The sequence below is a fragment of the Chiloscyllium plagiosum genome, unplaced genomic scaffold (genome assembly GCF_037043375.1).
Source record: "Chiloscyllium plagiosum isolate Xiang-an unplaced genomic scaffold, Cpla_swu_hap1 HiC_scaffold_42, whole genome shotgun sequence".
NCBI lineage: Eukaryota > Metazoa > Chordata > Chondrichthyes > Orectolobiformes > Hemiscylliidae > Chiloscyllium > Chiloscyllium plagiosum.
Genome location: NW_028270180.1, coordinates 23,729,799 through 23,753,903, shown reverse-complemented (window position 1 = coordinate 23,753,903; position 24,105 = coordinate 23,729,799). Strand labels below are relative to the sequence as shown.

The window sequence follows — 24,105 nt, the reverse complement described above, 5'->3', positions numbered from 1 at the left end:
GTCCCACCTGCATGTGCGTGGCCCATATCCCTACAAATATTCTTATTCACGCATTTATCTAAATGTCTTTTAGATATTGTATCTGAACCCATATCCACCACTTCCTCTAGAAGTTTATTCCACACACGAATCACTGTAGAAAAACTCTCCATTTCTATCAGAAATAATGGATCATCTGACAGGAGGCAATGAAAAACAAAGACATACTGCAAACCTACAGAATTTATTAACCATGAGCCAAAGAGAGAAGGGAAACCTCCCTTTGACCTGACTTCTCTCAAAAATCACTGGATGTTGGCCTGCACTAGAAGGCCATATAGATACAGAAAGTGCTCACACCAATCCTGGCTTCATTTGAATCTGCAGGTTAACTGAACATTCCCCTTTTGATGATTTAAATATAACAGATTCTGAGGAGTGTCCGGGGGATAGTGTAAAGGTCCAAACTCAGGGCCTAGGTAACTACCACCTATGGTGGAGTGAAAAGACTCAAAGGCTAGAGGACAGAATTGAAGGTGCACAATGCCAGCATCCTCAGTCTCTAACTCTGTTATCAGAGGATTCAAGGCTTTGACATTTTTTTTCCCCCTGAAGAGTAGTGCCTAGTAAGACGTGATTCTCTGCCTCAGGTAGGTATTTCAGAGGGATGGGATCTCAAGAAGATGACAGATAGAGCACTTATCTATGCAAGAATCAAAGCCAGGATATGCTATATCCTCCATAATTCAGACGTTTGAAATAAAACTATAAAGGCTGTGCTTGGGCAGCACTTGCTGAACAATTCTGTCAGCGCAACGAGTTATTCCTAACCAATTTGAGATCTATCCGACTTGTAACATGATTTAAAAAGGCTAGTTGCATACATCCATACACAGGGGCTAGCCCACAGCAGAGAATAAAGGAACACATCCAGGCACTAAATCTTTTCAGCAAAAACAATTGCGGGGGAAGAGATGACAATGACTCCCTGGTCCATTGTCCACGGCAACACCAACTAGTCAACTTACCAACTAATTAGCATCCTTTTCTGATGCTACATAAATTGTTGCACCCTTCAGAATTTGTTTCTCTTACCTATGCCATGATGACTGCATGAAGAAAAGTTCCGACAGCAAGTCTCCTTTTCAGTTTCAGCAACACTCAAATTCTATGCTGTGATATTACAGACTTCAGAACTTTAATAATTGTTCACTGACAATGAATCAAAGATAAAACATTATACAAGGAAAACATCAGTAATAACTGTCTGGAATAAAGTATTAAAGACCAGGACAAACTTATACAGGAATTGAAAGTAATTAATCACGTTTGGCAATAGGAGTGGAGACTACATGGACAAAACTGCTTAGACACATGCTTGACAAACTGGATGATTTATTGCCACAAAGCTCAAGGATTGCCCGACAAAAGAATTTAAGGAGTTAACTTCAAACAGGCAGTCAATGCCAAATGTAACAAGGAACAATGAAGCTGCTTCTGATCAGAAGGGAAGCTGCAGACATGCGGTCATTTGGATGAAAGAACTTAAACAATCAATAATGGCCTGAAAGACAAAAATGCGTCTAAGAATTGAACACCAGAACTCCACCTTAGCCAAACTTCAAAAGAATAACACTGCACGAGAATCAAACCCTAGACATTTCCAGAGACCATTGGTTGAAATCCTAGCCAGATTCCACCAAAACAATCAGGTAATAGCCAATTTAGGCTGTGAGGCTTAACTTGCTTATTTGAGGGGGTCTTAGTTTGGTTGCTACATGCAATCAAGTTCAAATCATTGTTAGAGTACGTGATTGTGCGATTTCTTAACACATAGCCGAATTGAAGGTAACTTGTGGCAATTTACCCACAAACTACCAAGTGGCCAAACTGTAAACTACTGAATACACAACTCATTGTAGAAATAAGACCCTGAACAAGGGTCTCAAGTGAGCAAACCTAAAATTGCAAGATGCAGCCAAATTAAAAAAATATTGAAAAAGGCCAATATGGTCAAGAGCTTTGCCAACCAACAGGCTGCCATCCTTGGCTGGGTTTGACAGGCAGTTACCAACATAGTTGGAAATCATATACTTATAGTGTGAGGAAATGTAGTGGATGCTCATGCCTTGTCACAAGTGGGCTAACTTGCAATGGAGCTAGGTCTGAGCATTGATGTAAGATTGGAACTACAAACCTCAACATTAACTTCTGCTTGTTGAGCTGCTGAAAATATTTCCAATTCCCCTGCCAATGTTTTGCGGATCTTTCAGGATAATGAAGTCAGGAAATCAAATAAATATGAGCAAACAGAGTGGCCAAATCATGTGCATTTCAATAACAGGTAGATATGTATGAATGATATCCTCTCAGAGGGTGGACAACCGATTCAAAGACTTGAGGTGTTAGAAGAAACAAAGGAGAGAGCAGGGACGCTGACGTGGAAAAGGACGTAATATCAAGATTTGCTACCAAACAGCCGGGCTGTATATAGCACCAAACTCTCACTGAAATCAGAAACAGAAAATTTGAACAAAGTGATGAAAATGCATCACAGCAAAAAATGCATGGGGACAAGACACAGAGGAGTGAAGGAAGGGAGAAAACTAGTTAAGAAACAAAAAAAACATTGTGCAAAGCATCCCACTCTCCAGGGCTGAAATCTTCAACTTCAAGATTCTCTATTCCTAAAACCACAACAATCAGGAAAAAAAATTGAAAGGGAGCATCAGAATTGGTCAGTCTCTTCAACTTTTACATTCTAAGCAGATTCTTTTTCCCCAAAGACTCACCAGCTAATAAAGAATCTCTCTTCAGTACATAACTACAGTCTAACCTTGAAGTTGTTTATCTGCACGTCTTTCATGATCAATTACAAAAATCCATCACACATTCTGTTGGCAGAAAACTGCTGACTCAGTCGTGCTCAATACTGCACCACAGAAATTAACCTCAATCTGCTCCATCTTAATCAAAATGAGCACAGCAGACACTTCAGCATGCTTCTGAATCATTCCTTTCAAACAGATTGTCCAAGAAAAGCTAGAGAGCAAAAATAACAATTCTCCAGACAAGACAGATTAAATTGGAAAGATTCTGTCAACCATGACTGAAGGACTTTGGTTGCTTTTTCATCTCCCTTCTCTCCCTCCACCTCCTGCTTAAGTTCCAATAGGCATCAACACAAATTTGAGAAAGTTTACTTAAGGACAGAAGAAACAAAACTGCAAAAGCTGAAAGTATATGACAGGTCAGCACAATGTCTGTGGAGAGAGAAAAAAGCAAGGTACTGTTTCAGGTCAATGACCTTTTGACAGTATTGCGCTTCTGTCTGCACTATTGCTGTCAGACCTAGAGTCATCTCTTTCTCTTATTGTTTCTACAGCTATGGTTTCCAGAATTTGCAGAACAATAGATTCTATCCACATACACAAATAGTGATACTATACTCGAGATTTTCCATAAGTTATGTCACTTTGCTGGGGATTGTCCATAAAGATTGATATTTTCCTGGGGCTTCCCCCATGTTGATGGAGACTCTCCCTGGAACTTCTTGGAAATGCTGATATGGCCCCATTAAAAAGAAAATAACTTATGAGACAATCTTCTGCAGCATAAGAAAGGAGCAGGTGGAGATTTTGTTTAAAAAAAACTACAGATAAAGACTCTGAATACAAAATAGACAAAGGTGACCAGACCAGAGCCTGCTAGGGCTTTATTTGAGTATACAAGTACACTGATTAGGGATAGTCAACATGGCTTCGTGCATGGGAAATCATGTCTCGTGAACTTGATTGAATTTGTTGAAGAACTAACAAAGAGGATTGATGAGGGCAGAAAGGTGGATGTGATCTATATGGACTGTACTAAGGTGTTCGACAAGGTTCCCCATGGAAGACTGATTAACAAGGTTAGATCTCATGGAATACAGGGAGGATTACCCATTTGGATACAAAACTGACTCAAAAGTAGAAGACAGAGGGTGGTGGTGGAGGATTGCTTTTCAGACTGGAGGTCTGTGACCAACAGTGTGCCACAAGGAACGGTGCTGGGTCCACTACCTTTTGTCATTTATATAAATGATTTGGATGTGAACCTAGGAGGTGTAGTTAATAAGTTTGCAGACGACACAAAAATTGGAGGTCTAGTGGACACCGAAGAACATTACATCAGAGTACAACGGGATCTTGATTAGATAGGCCAATGGGCTGAGGAGTTTAAATGTGGGGTGTTGAGTTTTGGAAAGGCAAATCACAGCAGGATGCATACACTTAATTAGATTAGATTAGATTACAGTGTGGAAACAGGCCCTTCGGCCCAACAAGTCCACACCGACCCGCCGAAGCGAAACCCACCCATACATTTACCCATAACCTAACACCACGGGCAATTTAGTATGGCCAATTCACCTGACCCTGCACATCTTTGGACTGTGGGAGGAAACCAGAGCACCCGGAGGAAACTCACGCAGACACGGGGAGAACGTGCAAACTCCACACAGTCAGTCGCCTGAGGCGGGAATTGAACCCGGGTCTCTGGCGCTGTGAGGCAGCAGTGCTAACCACTGTGCCACCGTGCCGCCCACTAATGGCAAGATCCTGGGGAGTGTTGCTGAACAAAGAGACCTTGGAGTGCAGGTTCATAGCTCCTTGGAAGTGGAGTTGCAGGTAGATTGGATTGTGAAGGCGGCGTTTGGTATGCTTGCCCTTATTGGACAGAGTACTGAGTACAGGAATTGGGAGGTCATGTTGTGGCTGTACAGGACATTGGTTAGGCTACTTTTGGAATATTGCCTGCAATTCTGGTCTCCTTCCTATCGGAAAGATGTTGTGAAACTTGAAAGGGTTCAAAAAAGATTTACAACGATGTTGCCAGGATTGGAGGGTTTGAGCTATAGGGAGAGGCTCAATAGGCTGGGGCTGTTTTCCCTGAAGCATTAGAGGTTGAGGGGTGACTTTATAGATGTTTATAAAGACATGAGCAACATGGATAGGGTGAACAGCCAACGTCTTTTCCCTGAGTTGGGGCAAGTTCAGAATTAACGGGCATAGGTTTAGGGTGAGAGGTGAAAAATTTTAACAGGGTCCTAACGGACATTTTCATGCAGAGGGTGGTGCATGTATGGAATGAGCTGCCAGACGAAGTGGTGGAGGCTATACAATTGCAACATTTAAAAGGCATCTGGATGTGTATAGGAATAGGAAGGGATTAGAGGGAAATGGGCCAAATGCTGGCAAATGTGACGAGATTAGGTTGGGATATCTGGTCAGCATGGACCAGTTGGACCGAACGGTCTGTTTCCGTGCTGCACATCTCTATGACTCTAAATAAAAAAATAAGCCCAGAGTTGGTTTTTCGGGGGTGGAGGGGGGGGAACAATGTGATCCTTTTCCTTCACATATGTGGACAATCTGTGAATGGAAAGGATCAAATGGAAGAGCAAACCCAGACGCAAACAGCCTAACAATGGGCATAAATAGGGTTGAAGTTACAGGATACAGCATTTGAGGTGGAGCTTGACAGTGTGAAAACACAGAACCAGTGCAACAGTTTTCAATGGGATCACCGATTTGGGTAAAACAATATATATCTTCAGATTCAAAGGGTAAATGGTACAAACTTGGCAAGTCAAAAATGTAGCCTTTGCAGACATCCTAATTAACATGACACCAATGAACATTTTACACTGTGCTCTTTGATGGGATGAGTTTGCCTTCTTCAATCTAATTTCCTCCATTGCATCAGTTGGTGAGGCTGTGCCATTAGGTGCCATGCTCTAGAAAGCAGCAATGATGTACAGTTAATGAGAGTATCAGGTGTGCTCATGCATACACTTCCATTCACATTTCCAGTACAGATTGGGATTTCTCAGAGTCATAGAGTGAAAGTGTTCAGTTCACTTGCACTCAGAGATGAAGGTACAAATTGTACACTTGCTGAGTCTCATTATCCTGGACAGAGGCAACATCAACAAAATTATATCTACTTTGGTATGTATCGAAGTCAGTTCACCGAATACAAATGCTGTTTTCACCAAAGAATTGTCCAACCAGCAACAATGTAAAACACTATCCCTTCCCTAAATCAGCAAGTACAGTGCTCTTTCAGCACTGCCAGACAAAAGCAGCTTTTCCTATTTCAAAAGATGGACACCCTGAGTGAACATTGACACCAGAGTCAGTGAGTTGGAGACCAGGCTTTTAATTCATAAACTGGTCTGCTGAGTGCAGCAGGTCATCTCTATTAAAATGCATCAAGTGGAAGACAGCAACAGAATCCAAACTCTGTGCAAAATCAACCTCTATCACAGCAGTGTGGTCTGCAGGTATGATCAGCAAAGGGATTTATCCAATCATCTCCAGTCTAGCTGGGACTGTAGAGCAAAAAAAAGCAAAGTCTCTAGTAAATGAAACCTTAGTCAATGAACGAATGGCACTTTCCCCATCTCTCTGCACAGCAACAACGTTCTCTCTTTCAAACCAGAAGGTGTAGGCTTGAATCTCAGAAGGCAAATGAGAGCACAGAGATTTAAAGAACTGATAAAAGAAATGCAAGTAACACAACATTTTCAATTCAGCAAGTGGTTAGGATCTAAAATACACTATCTGACAAGAGTGATGCTGGAGGCAGGATCAATTAGAGCATTCTAAAGGGAATCAGACTTTTGTCTGGAAAGTAAAAGAATACGTAGGGTTATGGGGAGGTGGGGCAATAACACTAAGTGAAATAGGAATGCTACTTTATGTGGAAAATAAAGACCAACACAGTGTATGCGCACCATATTCCCATGTTGAATCTTTTATGCAGCAGCTTATGTAAACATCTCCGATTCAAATCTAGCCCAGATTGATGTAAGAAAACTCGTTGTCCAACAGCTGCATGGTGCCTGCAGGATTAAATTAGGGGCAGTCTCATTTTATTCAAATTAATCTAAAGTCAATAGCACAGGCAAAGAGGAATGTCTCCACTTAACTACATGAACAGAAATCAAGGCCAATCTAGAAATAAGAGACCATTCTGTAAGAGTGGCTATGATACTAAGATTGTCATTTAAACCCAAACAGTTTATTACTGCGCTTTAGGGGCTGCAGTCTACACATGATTGGCTTTTAGTGAGTTAGGAAGACATTCAACTTTACCCAGGCCAACTTAGAATTGAAAGACTTATTATACAGCACACTTCACGATCACCAGACATCTCAAAACACTTCACAGCCAATGAAGTACTTTTGAAGCAGATACCATTGTAAGATAGGAATTGCAGCAGTCAAACAACACACACAAAATTGACACACACCAGCAGAAATGATTGGATTATCTTTGTCATGTTTATTGAGGGATAAGCAACAGCCCAGACATGGAGAAAAGTCCCGTCCTCCTCTTAGAAATAGTGCCACAGGATGTTTTATACTCAGCTGAGAAGACAGATGAGGCCTTGGTTTTACACTGCGTTCAAAAGTCAGGACTTCCCAATGGGCAGAACGGACAATAAAATTTGACATTACCAAAGAGTTTTTTTTTAAAAAATCATCCATCAAACCAATGTTCACATTTATAATGGAAAAGATCTCAGTGACTGTTAATTAAACAAGAAACAATAAATCAAAGAGCTGTTCAGTTGCACAGAATGGAAATCTCTCAATTCAACAAGTTGTAGACATCAAGAAACCAAACAGCGTATTTATCCATAGACAGCAGTAACAATGCGACAGTTCGGTTTGTCAAGCTTCCTCCAAGAATAATTAGCTACACTAATGCCCTTGATATTTGTACAAAGGTTTACAAGCATGAAACAGGACAATGGCTTGAGGCAACATTCCATGGCACACATGTTCTTGATGTGCCTCTAATGACAGCTTCAACTCCAGTCTGCATTCAAACTCAAACAAAGTGGTAACTTGTTCTGACATCCTGTCACTTCTAGTTCCTGGTTAATGTGATGGCCATGGCCCCAAAATATTCCTGTTTTTTCCAATCAAAGTCTGAAAAGGCAAGGACAATTAATCCTGTGTTTGGTTCCTTTTCAACCTCATACACTTTTAGAGATGCTGGCCATCACTGCACTTGCCCAGTTCAGTTGAGAGAGATCCTCTTAAATGAATGATTAAGGTAATTTCATCCAAAGAATACTTGAATAGCTTTTATCATACTTAAAACTTTCAATTTGCTAACTATTGTAGTCACAGGGCTGTGTGTTTTGTCATCTTAATCACCAAGACTTGTGCACACAAATGCCAAACCAGGATTTCAGTAAACACTTTCCAGGGACTGTCATACTGAGCTCCAGAACCTTACTCATTAGCTACACAATGAATTGGAGATGCCTGTGTTGGATTGGGGTGTACAAAGTTAAAAATCACAACACAGGTCATAGTCCAACAGGTTTAATTGGAAGCACTAGCTTTCGGAGAGCTGTTCCTTCATCAGGTGGTAAAGGAATGGCGCTCCGAAAGCTAGTGCTTCCAATTAAACCTGTTGGACTATAACCTGGTGTTGTGTGTGATTTTTAACTTTCTACACAATTAAAAGCTGACTTCACATGGTAGACAAACTTCAAGGAGGCAGCCTGCATTGTGCCAGAGATAATGTATTCTTCGAAGTTGAGGCGTTGCATACCATGTTCACTTCCTATTTAATTCAGAGCCTCCGTGATGGACTTGAGCAAAGAGATGTACCAGTTCGAAAACCAGGAGACTCAATGACTGAAACCCATCATCCAGTCTTTTCATCGTTCCTTTCAACAACCCCCTCCATTGGTATTGAAGAGGAGAGCCTTCACACAAGTCATTTGCACAATTGAACACTACAACTTCAGAAATGCTTGCAAGTCATTGACAATGGCATTCATCACACCACCAATAGTGAACCTTCCCCATGGCTCTCATCCATCCCTACACAGTATGTGGAGCATGACTACACGTTGCCAACGTTAATTCTTTCAGAGTATTTGACTTCACCCTTCTCCACACAGAACACAGGGACAAGACATGGCCATTCAGCCCCTCATGTCTTCCACCATTCAATTCAAGTTAATGGCTGATTTGTATCTCAGCATCATCTTGGTTCCATAACCCTCAAAACCCCACCTACGAAAATCTATCATTTTCAGATTAATTAAAACCCTCAACTGGTTCCACCCAGAGAAAAGAGCTGCAGAAGCGATTTCTGACATCACCTCCATATAGCTGAGTTTGACCTTTGTGAATTCGGTTCCCAAAGGAAACAGTTGGACAGAAATTCCAAACTCCTTTACAGCATCTTAAAGATTCATTTCTTTTGTAAAATGCATCGTGATAAACTTAAGATCTGTTGAATTCTTGTCTTATAACTCAAACATATCCTCAAAGACCAACATCAGCCAGCACAATAGACCAGCTGTAAATATACAGTGACAATGTCTCAATCAAACTCTGAATTTCCCACTACTTCTCCATGCTCTCTTACAAGATTTAATATGCCCAAGGTTTGATGTTGTTCTTTCATCTCAGAAGTTCTCTATTTTCTTAACCTATTCAAGATACTTGTTGCTCTCCAGTCCTTCCTGCATTTAGTGACTGCTGCAGTTTGAGAGAGAAGACTACTAAATTATCTGTAAGGAAAGAATATGCAAGATTTACAGGTAGGTGAGGTAATAGCAATAGCTATGTTGCTCATTTGGAGAGCCATACGCATATGGGCCAATTGGCCTTATTCTACGCTATAACTGTTTATATGATTCTTTGAAGAGACTGGCTTCCTTTGATACTCCTGTAATTTTCAAAGGTTAGATTTTAGTGAACCACCCACAAAGAGGTCTTGCAGTAGAAAGTGTCTTTCAAAACAGTATACAGAGAAACCTCGATTATCGAAAGGATGCAGGCAGGGAGTATTTTGTTCGGTTAATCGAATGCATAATCGAATGCCGGATAATAGTTAGCCAAGCAATGGGACCTTGCCATCTTGTTCAGATAATCCAAAATTCAGTTAAATCGAATACCGGGTCATCAAGGTTCCTCTGTAGTCACTTCCAAAACTACATCTCATTCGGCAGAGATGCACACATACACATTTGTTGGTTTCATTTACATAATAAATTTATTTATTTCAACAAATAAAGCCATAAGACACAGGAGCAGAAATTAGGCCATTCAGCCCATTGAGTCTGCTCTGCCATTCAATCACGGCTGGTTTCTCGACCCCATTATACCACTTACTAGCTGTAAGCCATGATCCCCATGACAATCAAGAACCTATCCCTGTCTGAAATATAATCAATGACTTGGCCTCCACAGCCTTTTGTGGCAGTGCATTCCCTAGATTCACACTTTGGTTGAAAAAGTTTCTCCTTATTTCCGTTCTAAAAGGTCTCCCCTTTACTTGAAGGCTGTGCCCTCAGATCCTCGTCTCTCCCACCAATGGCAACATCTTCCCAACATCCACTCTGTCTAGGTCATTCGGTATCGTGTAACTTCGAATTAGATTCCCCCCCCTCATCCTTCTAAACAATGAAGATAGACCTAGAGTCCTCAAATACTCATATGTTAAGCTTTTTATTCTTGGCATCATTCTCATGAACCTCCTCTGAACCCACTCCAGGGCCAGTACATCCTTATGGGATTTGGGGCCCAAAATTGTGCATAATAATCCAAATGTGGCCAGACCAGAGCCTTATAGAGCCTCAGAAGGACATCCCTGTTTTTATATTCAAGTTCTCTCGAAATAAATGCCAACATTGTATTTGCCTTCCTAACCTTGAGAGAAGCCTGGACTAGAACCCAAGTCTTTTTGCCCTTCAGACTTCTGAATTTTCTCCCCATTTGGAAAATAGTCCATGCCTCTATTCTTCCTACCCAAGTGCATGATCTCGCACTTTCCCACCTTGTCCTCCATCTGCCACTTCTTTGCCCAGTCCCCTAACCTGCCCAAATCCTTCCGCAGCCTCTCCACCTTCTCAATGCTACCTGGCCCTCAACCTATCTTTGTATTGTCTGCAAACTGAGCCAGAATGCCCTCAGCTTCTTCATCTAGATTGTTAATGTATAGAGTAAAAAGTTGTGATCCCAACACTGGCCCTTGCCGGACACCACTTGTCACCGGCTGCCACCCTGAGAAACACACTTTCATCCACACTTTCTGTCAGACAGCCAAGCTTTTACTCATGCTAGCACCTGTCTCTCATACCATGGGCATTTATCTTACTCAGTAGCCTCCTGTGTGGCACCTTGTCAAAGGTGTTCTAGAAGTCCAGGTAGATAACATGCATTGGTTCTCTCCTTGGTTTAACATGCTCATTACTTCCTCAAAGAATTCTAGCAGATTTGTCAGATATGGCCTCCCCTGATGAAACCATGTTGACTTTACCCTATATTGCCATATAGTTCCAATTATTCAAAAGTCTCATTCTTTACAATGGACTCCAAAATCTTACCCATGACCAAGGCTAGGCAAATTGGTCAGTAATTGTCTGTCTTTTGCCTTATTCCCTTTTTAAAAAGGGGTGTCGCGCTAGCGATTTTCAAGTCCTCTGGGACCCTCCCAGACTCTAGTGATTCCTGAAAGATCACCACCAACACCTCCATTATCTCTTCAGCTATCTTCTTTTGAACTCTGGTGTGTAGTCCATCGGGTCTAGGTGATTTATCCACCTTCAGACCATTCAGTTAAGAAAAGTTACAAATGTTAAGAATGTTACAATTCATACTAACAGCAATTCCAGAAAACTACAACATTACATTAACAAATGAAGGCTATATCAGGACAGATGCCTGATTATATAAACCAGTAGTCCTTTTCGGGTTATTCAAATGAATTAGTGGATAGACTCCAGTCATTTTTTTTTTGAGCTGAATTAACTAAAAGTAAAATGATTAGCATTAGTGAAAAAGCTAACTGTAGAGACAGTTAATGCCCTGCTACTCATTAGATTTGCCATTAGCGTACAATTACTAAAACAATCAGCTTTGCAAATTATCAAACTAAACAGTCTTATAGTCAAAACTACATAACATTCTGACCAGACCAAGAGAAATCGCTTGACTAACTGTAAACTGTGTAAATAAAGACAACTTTTATATCGGATTTTTCAAAACACCAGGGCATTCCAAAGTATTTAGAGCAAAGCACTTTTTGAGGTACACTAATATTTGTATATAAAAAGCACAGCTGCTAATTTGGGCAAGAGTTCCCACAAAGAATGGTTTGAATAATCGGAGAACCTGTTTTTCAGGGTTTGAGGGATAGCCTTTGGCCAGGAGATAGCACAGCATTTTCTTTGGCCCTCCAACGCATCTCGTCCACATCCCGCACCTCCGCCCTCAGACCCCACCCCTCCAACCGTAACAAGGACAGAACGCCCCTGGTGCTCACCTTCCACCCTACAAACCTCCGCATAAACCAAATCATCCGCCGACATTTCCGCCACATCCAAAAAGACCCCACCACCAGGGATATATTTCCCTCCCCACCCCTTTCAGACTTCTGCAAAGACCGTTCCCTCCGTGACTACCTGGTCAGGTCCACGCCCCCCTACGACCCACCCTCCCATCCTGGCACTTTCCCCTGCCACCGCAGGAACTGTAAAACCTGTGCCCACACCTCCTCCCTCACCTCTATCCAAGGCCCTAAAGAAGCCTTCCATATCCATCAAAATTTTACCTGCACATCCACTAATATCATTTATTGTATCCGTTGCTCCCGATGCGGTCTCCTCTACATTGGGGAGACTGGGCGCCTCCTAGCAGAGCGCTTTAGGGAACATCTCCGAGACACCCGCACCAATCAACCAAACCACCCCGTGGCCCAACATTTCAACTCCCTCTCCCACTCTGCCGAGGACATGGAGGTCCAGGGCCTCCTTCACCGCCGCTCCCTCACCACTAGACGCCTGGAGGAAGAACGCCTCATCTTCCGCCTCGGAACACTTCAACCCCAGGGCATCAATGTGGACTTCAACAGCTTCCTCATTTCCCCTTCCCCCACCTTATCCTAGTTTCAAACTTCCAACTCAGCACTGTCCCCTTGACTTGTCCGGACTTGTCCGACTTGCCTAGCTCCTTTTCCACCTATCCACTCCACCCTCTCCTCCCTGACCTATCACCTTCATCTCCTCCCCCACTCACCCATTGTACTCTATGCTACTCTCTCCTCACCCCCACCTAGCTTATCTCTCCACACTTCAGGCTCTCTGCCTTTATTCCTGAAGGGCTTTTGCCCGAAACGTCGATTTTGCTGAAGCTCCTCGGATGCTGCCTGAACTGCTATGCTCTTCCAGTACCATTGATCCAGAATGCAATGCAGAGTTAGACTAAATTCTGTGCTCAGGTCTCAGAGTAAGATTGACCCGTGACCCTGAGTCAACAGTGCACTACCCATTGAGTCTACCCTACAGTATTCATTATCACAAATGCAATGCTAGTAGTTCTCTCCAACATGAGGTATTCAGTAGCAAGCAGCACACAACCCAGTAGAAACACAGCAAGGCACTCACGTAAGGAATGAAGATTTCCACCCAGTGTGGTTTTGTTTTAAACAAGATGTTCTATAAACAGAACACCATTTTTTCTTTGTCCATATCCTGATGTGCCACTGCACCTACACCACCACCTAATTTACATGCATTCTTTGGTTTCAGCCATACATTCACACACTTTTACCAAGGTATAAATATAACTTTTGTTGTGCACACCTAATCTCTAAAATAAATGATTGTTTTACTGTGGTAGATGTTTTATATTAACATGCATGCTTCTCAACATTGAAGTACAAGATGTGTTTTACTGTGAAACAGGTGTCATGTCAATATCAACAGTAACTGTAAATGAAACAGTCCCATGCTCACCTTTCTCAAGGTACTCCTCCAGGCCTCTCCGCCTGGCATCCAATTGCTGTTCGGAGAGGGAAAATGGCCACTTCCGTGGGAGTTTTGGGAAATGGAAATCAGAGAATTCCCTCTTTAGATTCTGGTGAAGGATTGTGAACTCACGGAAGCGCCGTGAGCAGAGCTGACGTCCAGCCATGTAGATATTGAATACCTAGAACAAAATCAGGTGACAGATCAAAAAGAGAAAAATTTTCAATACTATTTCATATTTTTATTTATATTAATCCAAAGATGACTCAAAGGGCAGTACTCCACTCAAGCACATAATCCAGGCTGACACTTGTGTGCAGGGTAATTGGAGGTACAGTCATAAGAATGCAACATTAAACGAAGGGCACATTTGTTCTTTCTTCAGTTAAGAGTTTGAAATGCAGAAGACAATCTCCCACCCAGTTTACTGAAATAAATGGATTGTCTCGTTCCACATCTCATTGTCAAGACCTACAAAAGCAACGTGTTAATCAATTATCACATTTGGCTACAACACTGGTTGTACTTCAGTGCTCTTTCACTATGTGGCAAAGCACAGTGGAACATTCTGAAGGCACTGACTCAATTTAGACTTTCAACGCTACACAATGCAATAACCATTCTGGTTTTTTTACTTAATTAGAAGGAAATTCAGTTACCCCAGCACCTTCCAAACACTAAGCCTAACCCAATTATTACCAAGGACAAGGTAGCAGATATATAGGAACACCACAACTGAAAGTACCCCTCCAAGTCACTCACCACCCTGACTTGAAAATATGTCATTGTTCCTTTGGTGTCACTGGGCCAAAATACTGGCACTGTTGGCATACTTACACCACCTGGATGGCACCAGTTCAAAGCAGTAGCTCATCACTGCCTACTCAAAGTAAATTAAGGCTGAGTCATTAATGCTGGCCTAACTAATGACCCTCATATGCCATGAAAGCGTAAACGGTTTTCCTAACTCATGCATGCTTCGATGGTCAGTGAAATCATCAGTTCTTCACTAAAATCCTGGAGTTTTGAAAGGTTCCTGAAAGCCCTCATCTTTCTGCTGCCAGTTGTTTTTCTTCACTTTGTGAAGTGATCATATGTATATTTTTGAAGGGATCTATGTGAGCATGACAGGTGCATTGGCAGTAAGTGCACAACAACCACCAGATAACTGAGCATTGATTAAAAATAAAATGGCTCACAGAAGTTAATTTATGAAATCCCAGCTTACCAATTGGTGCCATGACCTCAAAGTCCATTGCAGTGAGTTGCAAAACTGAACATAAACCACAAGATCAGAATAAAATGACTGTGTAAGTTGCTGGGTTGTAATACAGCAATGGGATCATGCTGAACACTAAATAGACATTGCGTGGCATTTGCAACAGTGACTATATTTCACAAAGCATTTTATTGGCAGCAACATGCATTGGGACCATCCCGAGACTGTAAAAGTATTTATGTAACTGCAAGTTGCCCTTCCTTCCGACTTGCTAAGTAACAACCTACCTGGTCAGGTATACACTTTATTTGCAGTCCACAGGTGCAGCACGGTAGCTCAGTGATTAGCACTGCTGCATCACAGCACCAGGGTCCCAGGTTCAATTCCAGCTTCGGGCGACTGTGTGTGTGTGGAGTTTGCACATTGTCCCTGTGTCTGCGTGGGTTTCCTCTGGGTGCTCCGGTTTCCTCCCACAGTCCAAAGATGTGCAGGTCAGATTTGGCCATGCTAAATTGCCCATAGTGTTAGGTGCATTAGTCAGAGAGAAATGGGTCTGGGTGGGTTACTCTTCAGAGGGTCAGTGTGGACTTGTTGGGCTGAAGGACCTGTTTCCACACTGTAGGGAATCTAATCTAAACCTAATCTCTTGGGTGCCCTTGAAGCAAAAAGGGAAGGTTGTAAATGTAGTCTTGTCAATATTCCCCAAAACCCAAGAACAAAAAGAAAGGCTGAGCCAAGGTTTAAAAGTTAAACCATAGGATTTTTGAACCAATCAAGTCACATTACTAACAATGCCTAGTGTTCACTTACTGTGCTTAACATACAACGGAGTGAGACCAAATCTATACAACTATTGTTAGGTTTTTCAAAAGTCTTGACAAACCATGAGAACTAATTACTCACCACAAATTTCTCCCCGTTCCTTTCCACATGTTTGTAGCCAGGGATAGAGATTGGCACTGCCCGCTTCTCACTGTAGTCATAGTAGATGTTCCCAGATGAGTCATCACCAGGATCAAGCCGATCAGCTTCTTGTTGTGGAACAGACAGCACCGTCAGAATCAGCTCCCGATCTCCTGCCCGAATCAGGTCCACAACTTGTTTATGAGTTGCTCCCTCAACATTAACACCATTTCTACACAAGCAATAAATAGCATAATGAGAAATTTATAAAATGCAGAGGTACTGTAACACATTGAGTTTACAGACAACTGCCCAAGCGGTCTAGGTTCAGGCAGTCAAACTTCAATATGTGCAATAGTGTAACTTGGAGAGATCTGGTCAAAGATGGATTAAACCTAGATCCATTTCAGCACTGATGAGATATCCTCATCGCATTATTAAAAAAGAGCTGGAGAATTCACAATACATTCTGAAACTGATTCTGCTATGCTGAGCTCACAGCAGCACTGACCTATAAAAGTGACTACTCAAAAGTAATTAGAAATCTTTGAGATGATGTATAATGTTCTAAATAAAGAGAGGCCTTCTCTTTTGCTTTTATTGAATTTGAAATTCAAGTTTGGTCTACCAACTTGGACAAGCCTAGGAAATGTCAAATGTTTCAAGTTGTCAGTTACAGCTTTAGGAAATATCATTTTCTTTTATTACTCATTCACTGGATTCAACCTCTAATCAACACACTTGAGGTTACCATTGGCCAAAAACTCATCATATAGAGGAGGTCAGAAACTAGGAATATTGCAGCAAGTAACTCACCTCCTGATTCCCCAAAGCCTGTCCACAAAGCACAGCTCAGGAGTGTGGAGGAATACTTCCCACTTGCCTGGATGAGTGCAACTCTAACAACACTCAAGAGTTCAACACCATCCCAGACAAAACAGCCTGCTTCACTGGCACCACACCCACAACCATCCATCCCTCCACCAGCGATGCTCAGCTGGAGCAGTATGTACAGTACTGCAGAAATTTACAAGGATTCTGAGGCAGCACCTTCCAAACCCTCTGATCACTTGTCCAGAATGCAACAGATATTTGGGAATACCTGCACCTTCAAGTTCCTCTCCAAGTTACTCATCATCCTGACTTGTAAATGTATCACCAGTCCATCAAAATCTTGGAATTCCCTCCCGTAGGGCAATGTGGATCCACCAGCAGCACAAACTGTGGTGAATCAAGAAGGCAGCATCTCAAGGGCATCTAGTGATGACCAGGTGGTTTCACACTAGTGAACCAGGTGGCCTCTTCTGACAATTGACAATGGTTTCGTGGTCGGCATTAGACTCAATGATTGAATTCAAATTCTACCATCTGTCATTGTGGGATTCGAACCTGGGTCTCCAGAATGTTACCTGGGTCTCTGGATTAACAGTCTATCACCTCTCACTGTTTCAAGTCCAGTTGGATATTGTATTTTTTTTAAATTAAAGAAAGATTCTGCTTAGTCCTGTCAGCTTAATGCCACTTTCCTCAATTAATCTAAAGAAAGGGAATTCATGGAATGCTTACAGGATGGCTTTTTGGAACAGCTTGTCATGAGCCCACAAGAGAGCAGGCTATTCTGGACCTAGTGCTTTGCAATGAACCAGACTCTATAAAAGATCTTAAAGTAAGGGAACCCTTAGGAAGTAGCGACCATAATATGGTAGAGTTCAGTCTGGAGTTTGAAAGGGAGAAGGCAAAATCGGATGTAATGGTGTTACAGTTGAATAAAGGTAATTATGAGGGCATGAGAGAGGAACTGACTAAAATAGACTGGAAGCAGAGCCTAGCAGGGAAGACAGTAGAGCAAAAATGGCAGGAGTTCGTAGGTATAATTGAGGACACTGTACAGAGGTTCATTCCCAAGAAAAGGAAGATTAACCGGGGAGGGATTAGACAACCTTGGCTGACAAAGGAAGTCAGGAAATGTATTAAAGAAAAAGAGAGATCCTATAAAATGGCTAAGAACAGTGGGAAATCAGAAGATTGGGAAGGATACAAAAGCAAACAGAGGATAACAAAGAGTGTAATAACAAATGAGAGGATCAAATATGAAGGTAGGCTAGCCAGTAATATTAGAAATAATAGTAAAAGTTTCTTTCAGTACATAAAAAACAAACGACAGGCAAAAGTAGACATTGGGCCACTTCAAACTAATGCAGGAAGCCTAGTGATGGGAGATAAGGAAATAGCAGGAGAACTTAACAAGTACTTTGCGTCAGTTTTCACAGTGGAAGACATGAGTAATATCACAAAAATTAAAGGGTGTCACGGGGCTGAGTTGAGTATGGTTGCCATTACGAAAGAGATAGTGCTAGAAAAGTTAAAAAGTCTTAAAATTGATAAATCTCCTGGCCCCAATGGGATACACCCTAGAGTTCTGAGAGGGGTGGCTGAGGAAATAGCAGAGGCATTGGTTGAGATCTTTCAAGAGTCACTGGAATCAGGAAAGGTCCCGGATGATTGGAAGATGGCTGTTGTAACCCCCTTGTTCAAGAAAGGATCAAGGCAAAAGATGGAAAATTATAGGCCAATCAGCTTAACCTCGGTTGTTGGTAAAATTCTAGAATCCATCATTAAGGATGAGGTTTCTAAATTCTTGGAAGAGCAGAGTCTGATTAGAACAAGTCAACATGGATTTAGTAAAGGGAGGTCATGCCTGACAAACCTGTTGGAATTTTTTGAAGAGGTAACAAGTAGGTTAGACCAGAGAAACCCAGTGGATGTGGTCTATCTAGACTTTCAAAAGGCCTTTGATAAGGTGCCACACGGGAGGCTGCTGAGCAAGGTGAGGGCCCATGGTGTTCGAGGTGAGCTGCTGGGATGGATTGAGGATTGGCTGTCTAACAGAAGGCAGAGAGTTGGGATAAAAGGTTCTTTTTCAGAATGGCAGCCGGTGACCCGCAGGGTTCGGTGCTGGGGCCACAGCTGTTCGCATTATATATTAATGATTTGGATGAGGGAACCGGGGGCATTCTAGCGAAGTTTGCCGATGATACGAAGTTAGGTGGACAGGCAGGTAGTACTGAGGAAGTGGGGAGGCTACAGAAGGATCTAGACAGGTTGGGAGAGTGGTCCAGGAAATGGATGATGGAATTTAACGTGAGCAAGTGCGAGGTCTTGCACTTTGGCAAAAAGAATAAAAGCATAGACTACTTTCTAAATGGTGAGAAAATTAATAAAGCCAAAGCACAAAGGGATCTGGGAGTGCTAGTCGAGGATTCTCTAAAGGTAGACATGCAGGTTGAGGCCGTGATTAAGAAAGCGAATGCAATGTTGTCTCTTCTCTCAAGAGGGTTGGAATATAAAAGCAGAGATGTATTACTAAGACTTTATAGGCCCCATTTGGAGTACTGTGTCCAGTTTTGGTCCCCACACCTCAGGAAGGACATACTGGCACTGGAACGTGTCCAGCGGAGATTCACACGGATGATCCCTGGAAAGACAGGTCTAACATATGAGGAATGGCTGAGGATACTGGGATTGTATTCATTGGAGTTTAGAAGATTAAGGGAAGACTTAATAGAGATGTACAAAATAATACATGGCTTGGAAAAGGTGGATGCTAGGAAATTGTTTCCGTTAGACGAGGAGACTAGGACCCGTGGACACAGCCTTAGAATTAGAGGGGGTCATTTCAGAACAGAAATGCGGAGACATTTCTTCAGCCAGAGAGTGGTGGGCCTGTGGAATTCATTGCCACGGAGTGCAGTGGAAGCCGGGACGCTAAATGTCTTCAAGGCCGAGATTGATAGATTCTTGTTGTCTAGAAGAATTAAGGGCTACGGGGAGAACGCTGGTAAGTGGAGCTGAAATGCGCATCAGCCATGATTGAATGGTGGAGTGGACTAGATGGGCCGAATGGCCTTACTTCCACTCCTATGTCTTATGGTCTTAATCTCGTGTCCAAATGGCCACTTTCTGATGAGCTGAGAAGTAAATAATTAACCATAGGCCCCACAGATAGGTTAAATCAGCATGTAACACAAGTCAAAGAGCAACTCCGGTCTGCAAGATCAAACATAGCAATCAAACCCAGAATTAGACCAGTCAACAAACACATGTGCTGGCTGAATATCATGGATACTCATCAAAAATTACAAAACTACTCAATAGGTCACATCATGATGCCATCTACATGTTTTACACAAATGTCAAACCTCTGGAAAGGTGAGGGCATTATGTCAAGTACATACCCCTTAATCGCAATATTTTAAATCAAGGTTTGAGAATTTGCAGGCTTAGTATCCAATCAAGCAAGTGGCCAAAATACTTTAATCTTCAAGAAAATGCTTCAGGAAATCACCTCACCGTCAATTTGAATATGACCGAACACTTTAGCGACTAGTTACCATGGGGACATATGTAATCAGGTTGCAGCAAACTGCAAATTATCAAAATTTTAATGTCAAGATTTGTAAAGTTTTGGATTTGTCTATCCTTCTCAAACCTCTCAACAGTTACCAGATCTGCAAAAAAAAACTGTTTCAAAAACAGAAGTGCTGAAAAGGCTCAGCAGGTCTGGCAGTATCCATGGAGAGAAAGCAGACTTAACATTTCGGATCAAATCACCTTTCCTCAGTTGTTCTGAGGAAGGGTCACTCAACCCGAAACATTAACTCGGCTTTCTCTCCATAGAAGCTGCCAGACCTGCTGACTTTACAGCCATTTCTGTTTTTGTTTCTGATTTACAGCATCCATAGCTCTTCTGGTTTTTATTTAAGCAGAACTGTTCAATTGTTTACACTTGAAAGAGAAATCAGTGACCTCCACTTATTTTAGCTTCATCGGTATTACAGTCAAGTTCACTTTAAAAAATAAATTGACTACAGTTCTTTGTTTTTAAATTGTTCTCCACTGCCGTCAATCAGCCACAGCACACCCCTCAGCAAGAAACAAGGGCGTCCATTGTGACTGCTGTCCAATTAACAGTCAACAGGAAGGGCAAATGAAGGTGAACTTTGCTATCAGATTCTTCCTTTGTCCTTTTGCCCTGACTTAAAAAGAAAACACTTAAAAACTGAAGCCACGTGGATAAGTTTATGATTCCAGTTTTAGTCTTTCATTTGAGTTGGAATGCCAAAGTGACGGGCTGAAGTGACCCAGGGAACTAACTTGCTGTAGTCAGGCTAAGACTCAAGTGGGTCAACAAGCACATGGGTAACTATACGAGAATGGGAACTGGGGCGATTCACTGTTCCTTTGAGCTGCGTGGCTACAGCCCATTATGGTGAAACTCTTGCACAACTTCCTGCTGTGTTCTAAACTGCTGGCAGCCATCAATAGCTAATACTATGCCAGATTATTGATGTGATTTGAAGAGGTTTATAGGATTAGGATCCAGGTCAGATAGACATAATGAAAATTGTCAAGTGGTAATTTCCAGTGCATTAATTTACAAGCATAGAATTACAGATTCCCAGCATTTCACAACAGTTGGTTAAAAAATACTGAATGACTCTTTTACGCAGATTATTACAGTACTGGAGGTCACATGGCCTAATCCTTCTATAACGATAAAGATGGAAACAAAGAACAAAAGAAAATTTATAGCCTAGGAACAGGCCCTTCGGTCCTCCAAGCCCGAGCCGATCCAAATCCACTGTCTTAAACCCATTGCCCAATTCCTAAGCATCTGTATCCCTCTGCTCCCCATGTACTCATTCATCTGTCCAGACACATCTTAAATGAATCTACCGTGCCTGTCTCTACTATCTCTGCTGGCAACGCGTTCCTGGCACCTACCACCCTCTGTGTAAAGTACTTGCCGCGTGTATCCCCCCATAAACTTTTCTCCTCTCACCTTGAACACGCAACCTCTCGTTGCTGAATCCCTCACCCTGGAGAAAAGCCTATCTACCCTGTCTATACCCTTCATGATTTTGCAGTCCTCAAATCTGGTCTCTCTCTCCCACACCCCCCCGCCCCCCACCATCTCCTTTTTCCTAAGAAAAACGATCCTAAACTACTCAACTGCTCTTCATAGCATCTTCCATATCAGGCAACATCCTCGTAAACCTTCGCTGCACCCTCTCCAAAGCGTCCACATTCTATTGGTAATGAGGCGACCAGCACTGTACACAGTATTCTAAATATGGCTGAACCAATGGCTGAACCAATGTCTTGTACAATCTTAACACAAGCTGCCAGCTCTTATACTCAATACTCCGTGTTGAGTATACCATACGCCTTCTATTCATCTGTTCAGCCACCTTCAGGGTACAATGAACCTAAACTCCCAGATCTCTCTGCTCATCAACTTTTCCCAAAGCTCTTCCATTTACACTATAGTTCGCTCTAGAATTAGACTTCCCAAAATGAATCACCTCACATTTGCCTGGATGGAACTCCATCTGCCACTTCTCCACCCAACTCTCCAATCTATCAATATTCTCCTGTATTCTTTGACAGTCCCATATCCACCAATCTTCGTGTCATCTACAAACTTACTGACCAGACCAACAATGCCCTCTTCGAGATCATTTGTGTGTATCACAAACAACAGTGACCCCAATACTGATCCCTGTGGAACACCATTAGTCACTCTTCTCCATTTTGAGAAACTCCCTTAAACTACTACTATCTTCTGTTGCTCAACCAGTTCTTTATCCACTTAGCTAGAACACCCTGTACACCATGTGACTTCACTTTCTCCATTAGTTTACCATAGCGAATGCCTTACTAAAGTCCATGTATATGACATCTACAGCCCTTTCTTCATCTATCAACTTGGTCACTTCCTCAAAGAACTAAATGATATTGCTTTCCATCCTAGCCTCCTTTCCACCCTAGCTGACTTTCTCTCAGTTCCACTAATATATTCAATTAGCACTTTCACCCTCAAGGAAGGCTTTCCAAACTATGGGTTGCAACCTCCGACTGGTCATGAAACAAGATTTGGGGATGCCGGCTTCAAAGCAGCAACGACTGTGTGGACCTCATACTGTTTCTTGACAGCTGCATGGGCCCTTTATATGTACGTTCTTTGCTACAGGAGGGTATGTCCTAATCAACAGTGACTAAAGCCACATTCCTGCTGTGAGAGCACCTGTGGTAGGTGTTCAGTTGGCTCATCTTTCCATCAACTACCAACAAGGAAAGCAGGAGTGGGGAGGTTGTGAAGGATGGAGATTGGAGAAAGGAGGGGAAGATGGTGGACACAGCTACTTTCGTCCCAGCTACTAGAACTGAAGCCATCCACTGTGCTCCAGTGGACAACTTGAAGGTTTCTCTCCCTCCTCACTCTTGGGTTCCCCCAAAATTTTCACCCAGGATCACACAAAATCTGAGGCGAGTTGAAAGCGAGATTACACCAGCAAAATGTCTTGGTGGCACATTAATCACCTCAATCACTCAACAAGGTAGGGAGAGTTGTAAAGTGGAACCACTGTATATAAAGAAATTTCTCTTCAATTTCTTGATGACCAGCACATTCATGATCGGCAGTTCTAGACTTGCCACAAGATTACACAGAACAGGTAGACAACACCAATGAGGTCTCCACTTTTGCTTATAAACGCTTCTCAAGCTGAGGGTTAATGTTTTGGGGCTTGACATCTAAGCTCTCTGGAATAGTGTGTCCAGGTTATGGTCGCCCCGTTACAGGAAGGATATTAAGCTGGGGAGGATTCAGAAGGGATTTACCAGGAAGTTGCAGGAACAGAGGGCTTGAGTTATGTGCTGGATGGGTTGGACATTTTACACTGGAGCTTAGGAGATTGAGGGGTGACATTACTGAAGTCTCAAAATCATGAAAGGTATAGATAAGGTGAATGGGTGGTGTCTTTTCCCTGGAACTAGGGATATTTTTAAGGTGCGAGTGTCATCCTATTTCTGAATCAGTCAGAACACTCAGACTCAGTATGGCTCTACCTCCTTCATCTTTATTTTGAGCCCTGGAGAGAGAGCAATTGCCCATGTACACAAAGACATGAGCTCTCGGTCTCTCAAACAGCAGATTCTTAAGGAACTATACAGTCACTTACAGGGAGCAGCATCCAAATAAGGCAACATTGATATTGATTGGGTTACCATTACAATTAGCAAACATCAACAGTAAAGATTAAGCCATCTGACATTACACAATGGATATTCTTCACCTCGTTAAACCACGACCTTTGACTTCAGCACCTCATTG

At 42.3% G+C, this 24,105-nt stretch overlaps 1 protein-coding gene across 2 annotated transcripts in view; it reads right to left on the bottom strand.

The window, feature by feature from the left end:
* Positions 1-24,105, bottom strand: part of snx27b (sorting nexin 27b) — a 127,934-nt gene that overhangs the window by 46,390 nt on the left and 57,439 nt on the right. For both annotated transcript variants that reach the window (XM_043680540.2, XM_043680539.2), the window contains exons 2-3: positions 15,930-16,161; positions 13,796-13,988 (exon numbers count right to left, since the gene is read on the bottom strand). In XM_043680540.2, coding sequence (XP_043536475.1) covers positions 13,796-13,988; positions 15,930-16,161 — 425 coding nt within the window. The remainder of the gene's footprint in view (positions 1-13,795; positions 13,989-15,929; positions 16,162-24,105) is intronic.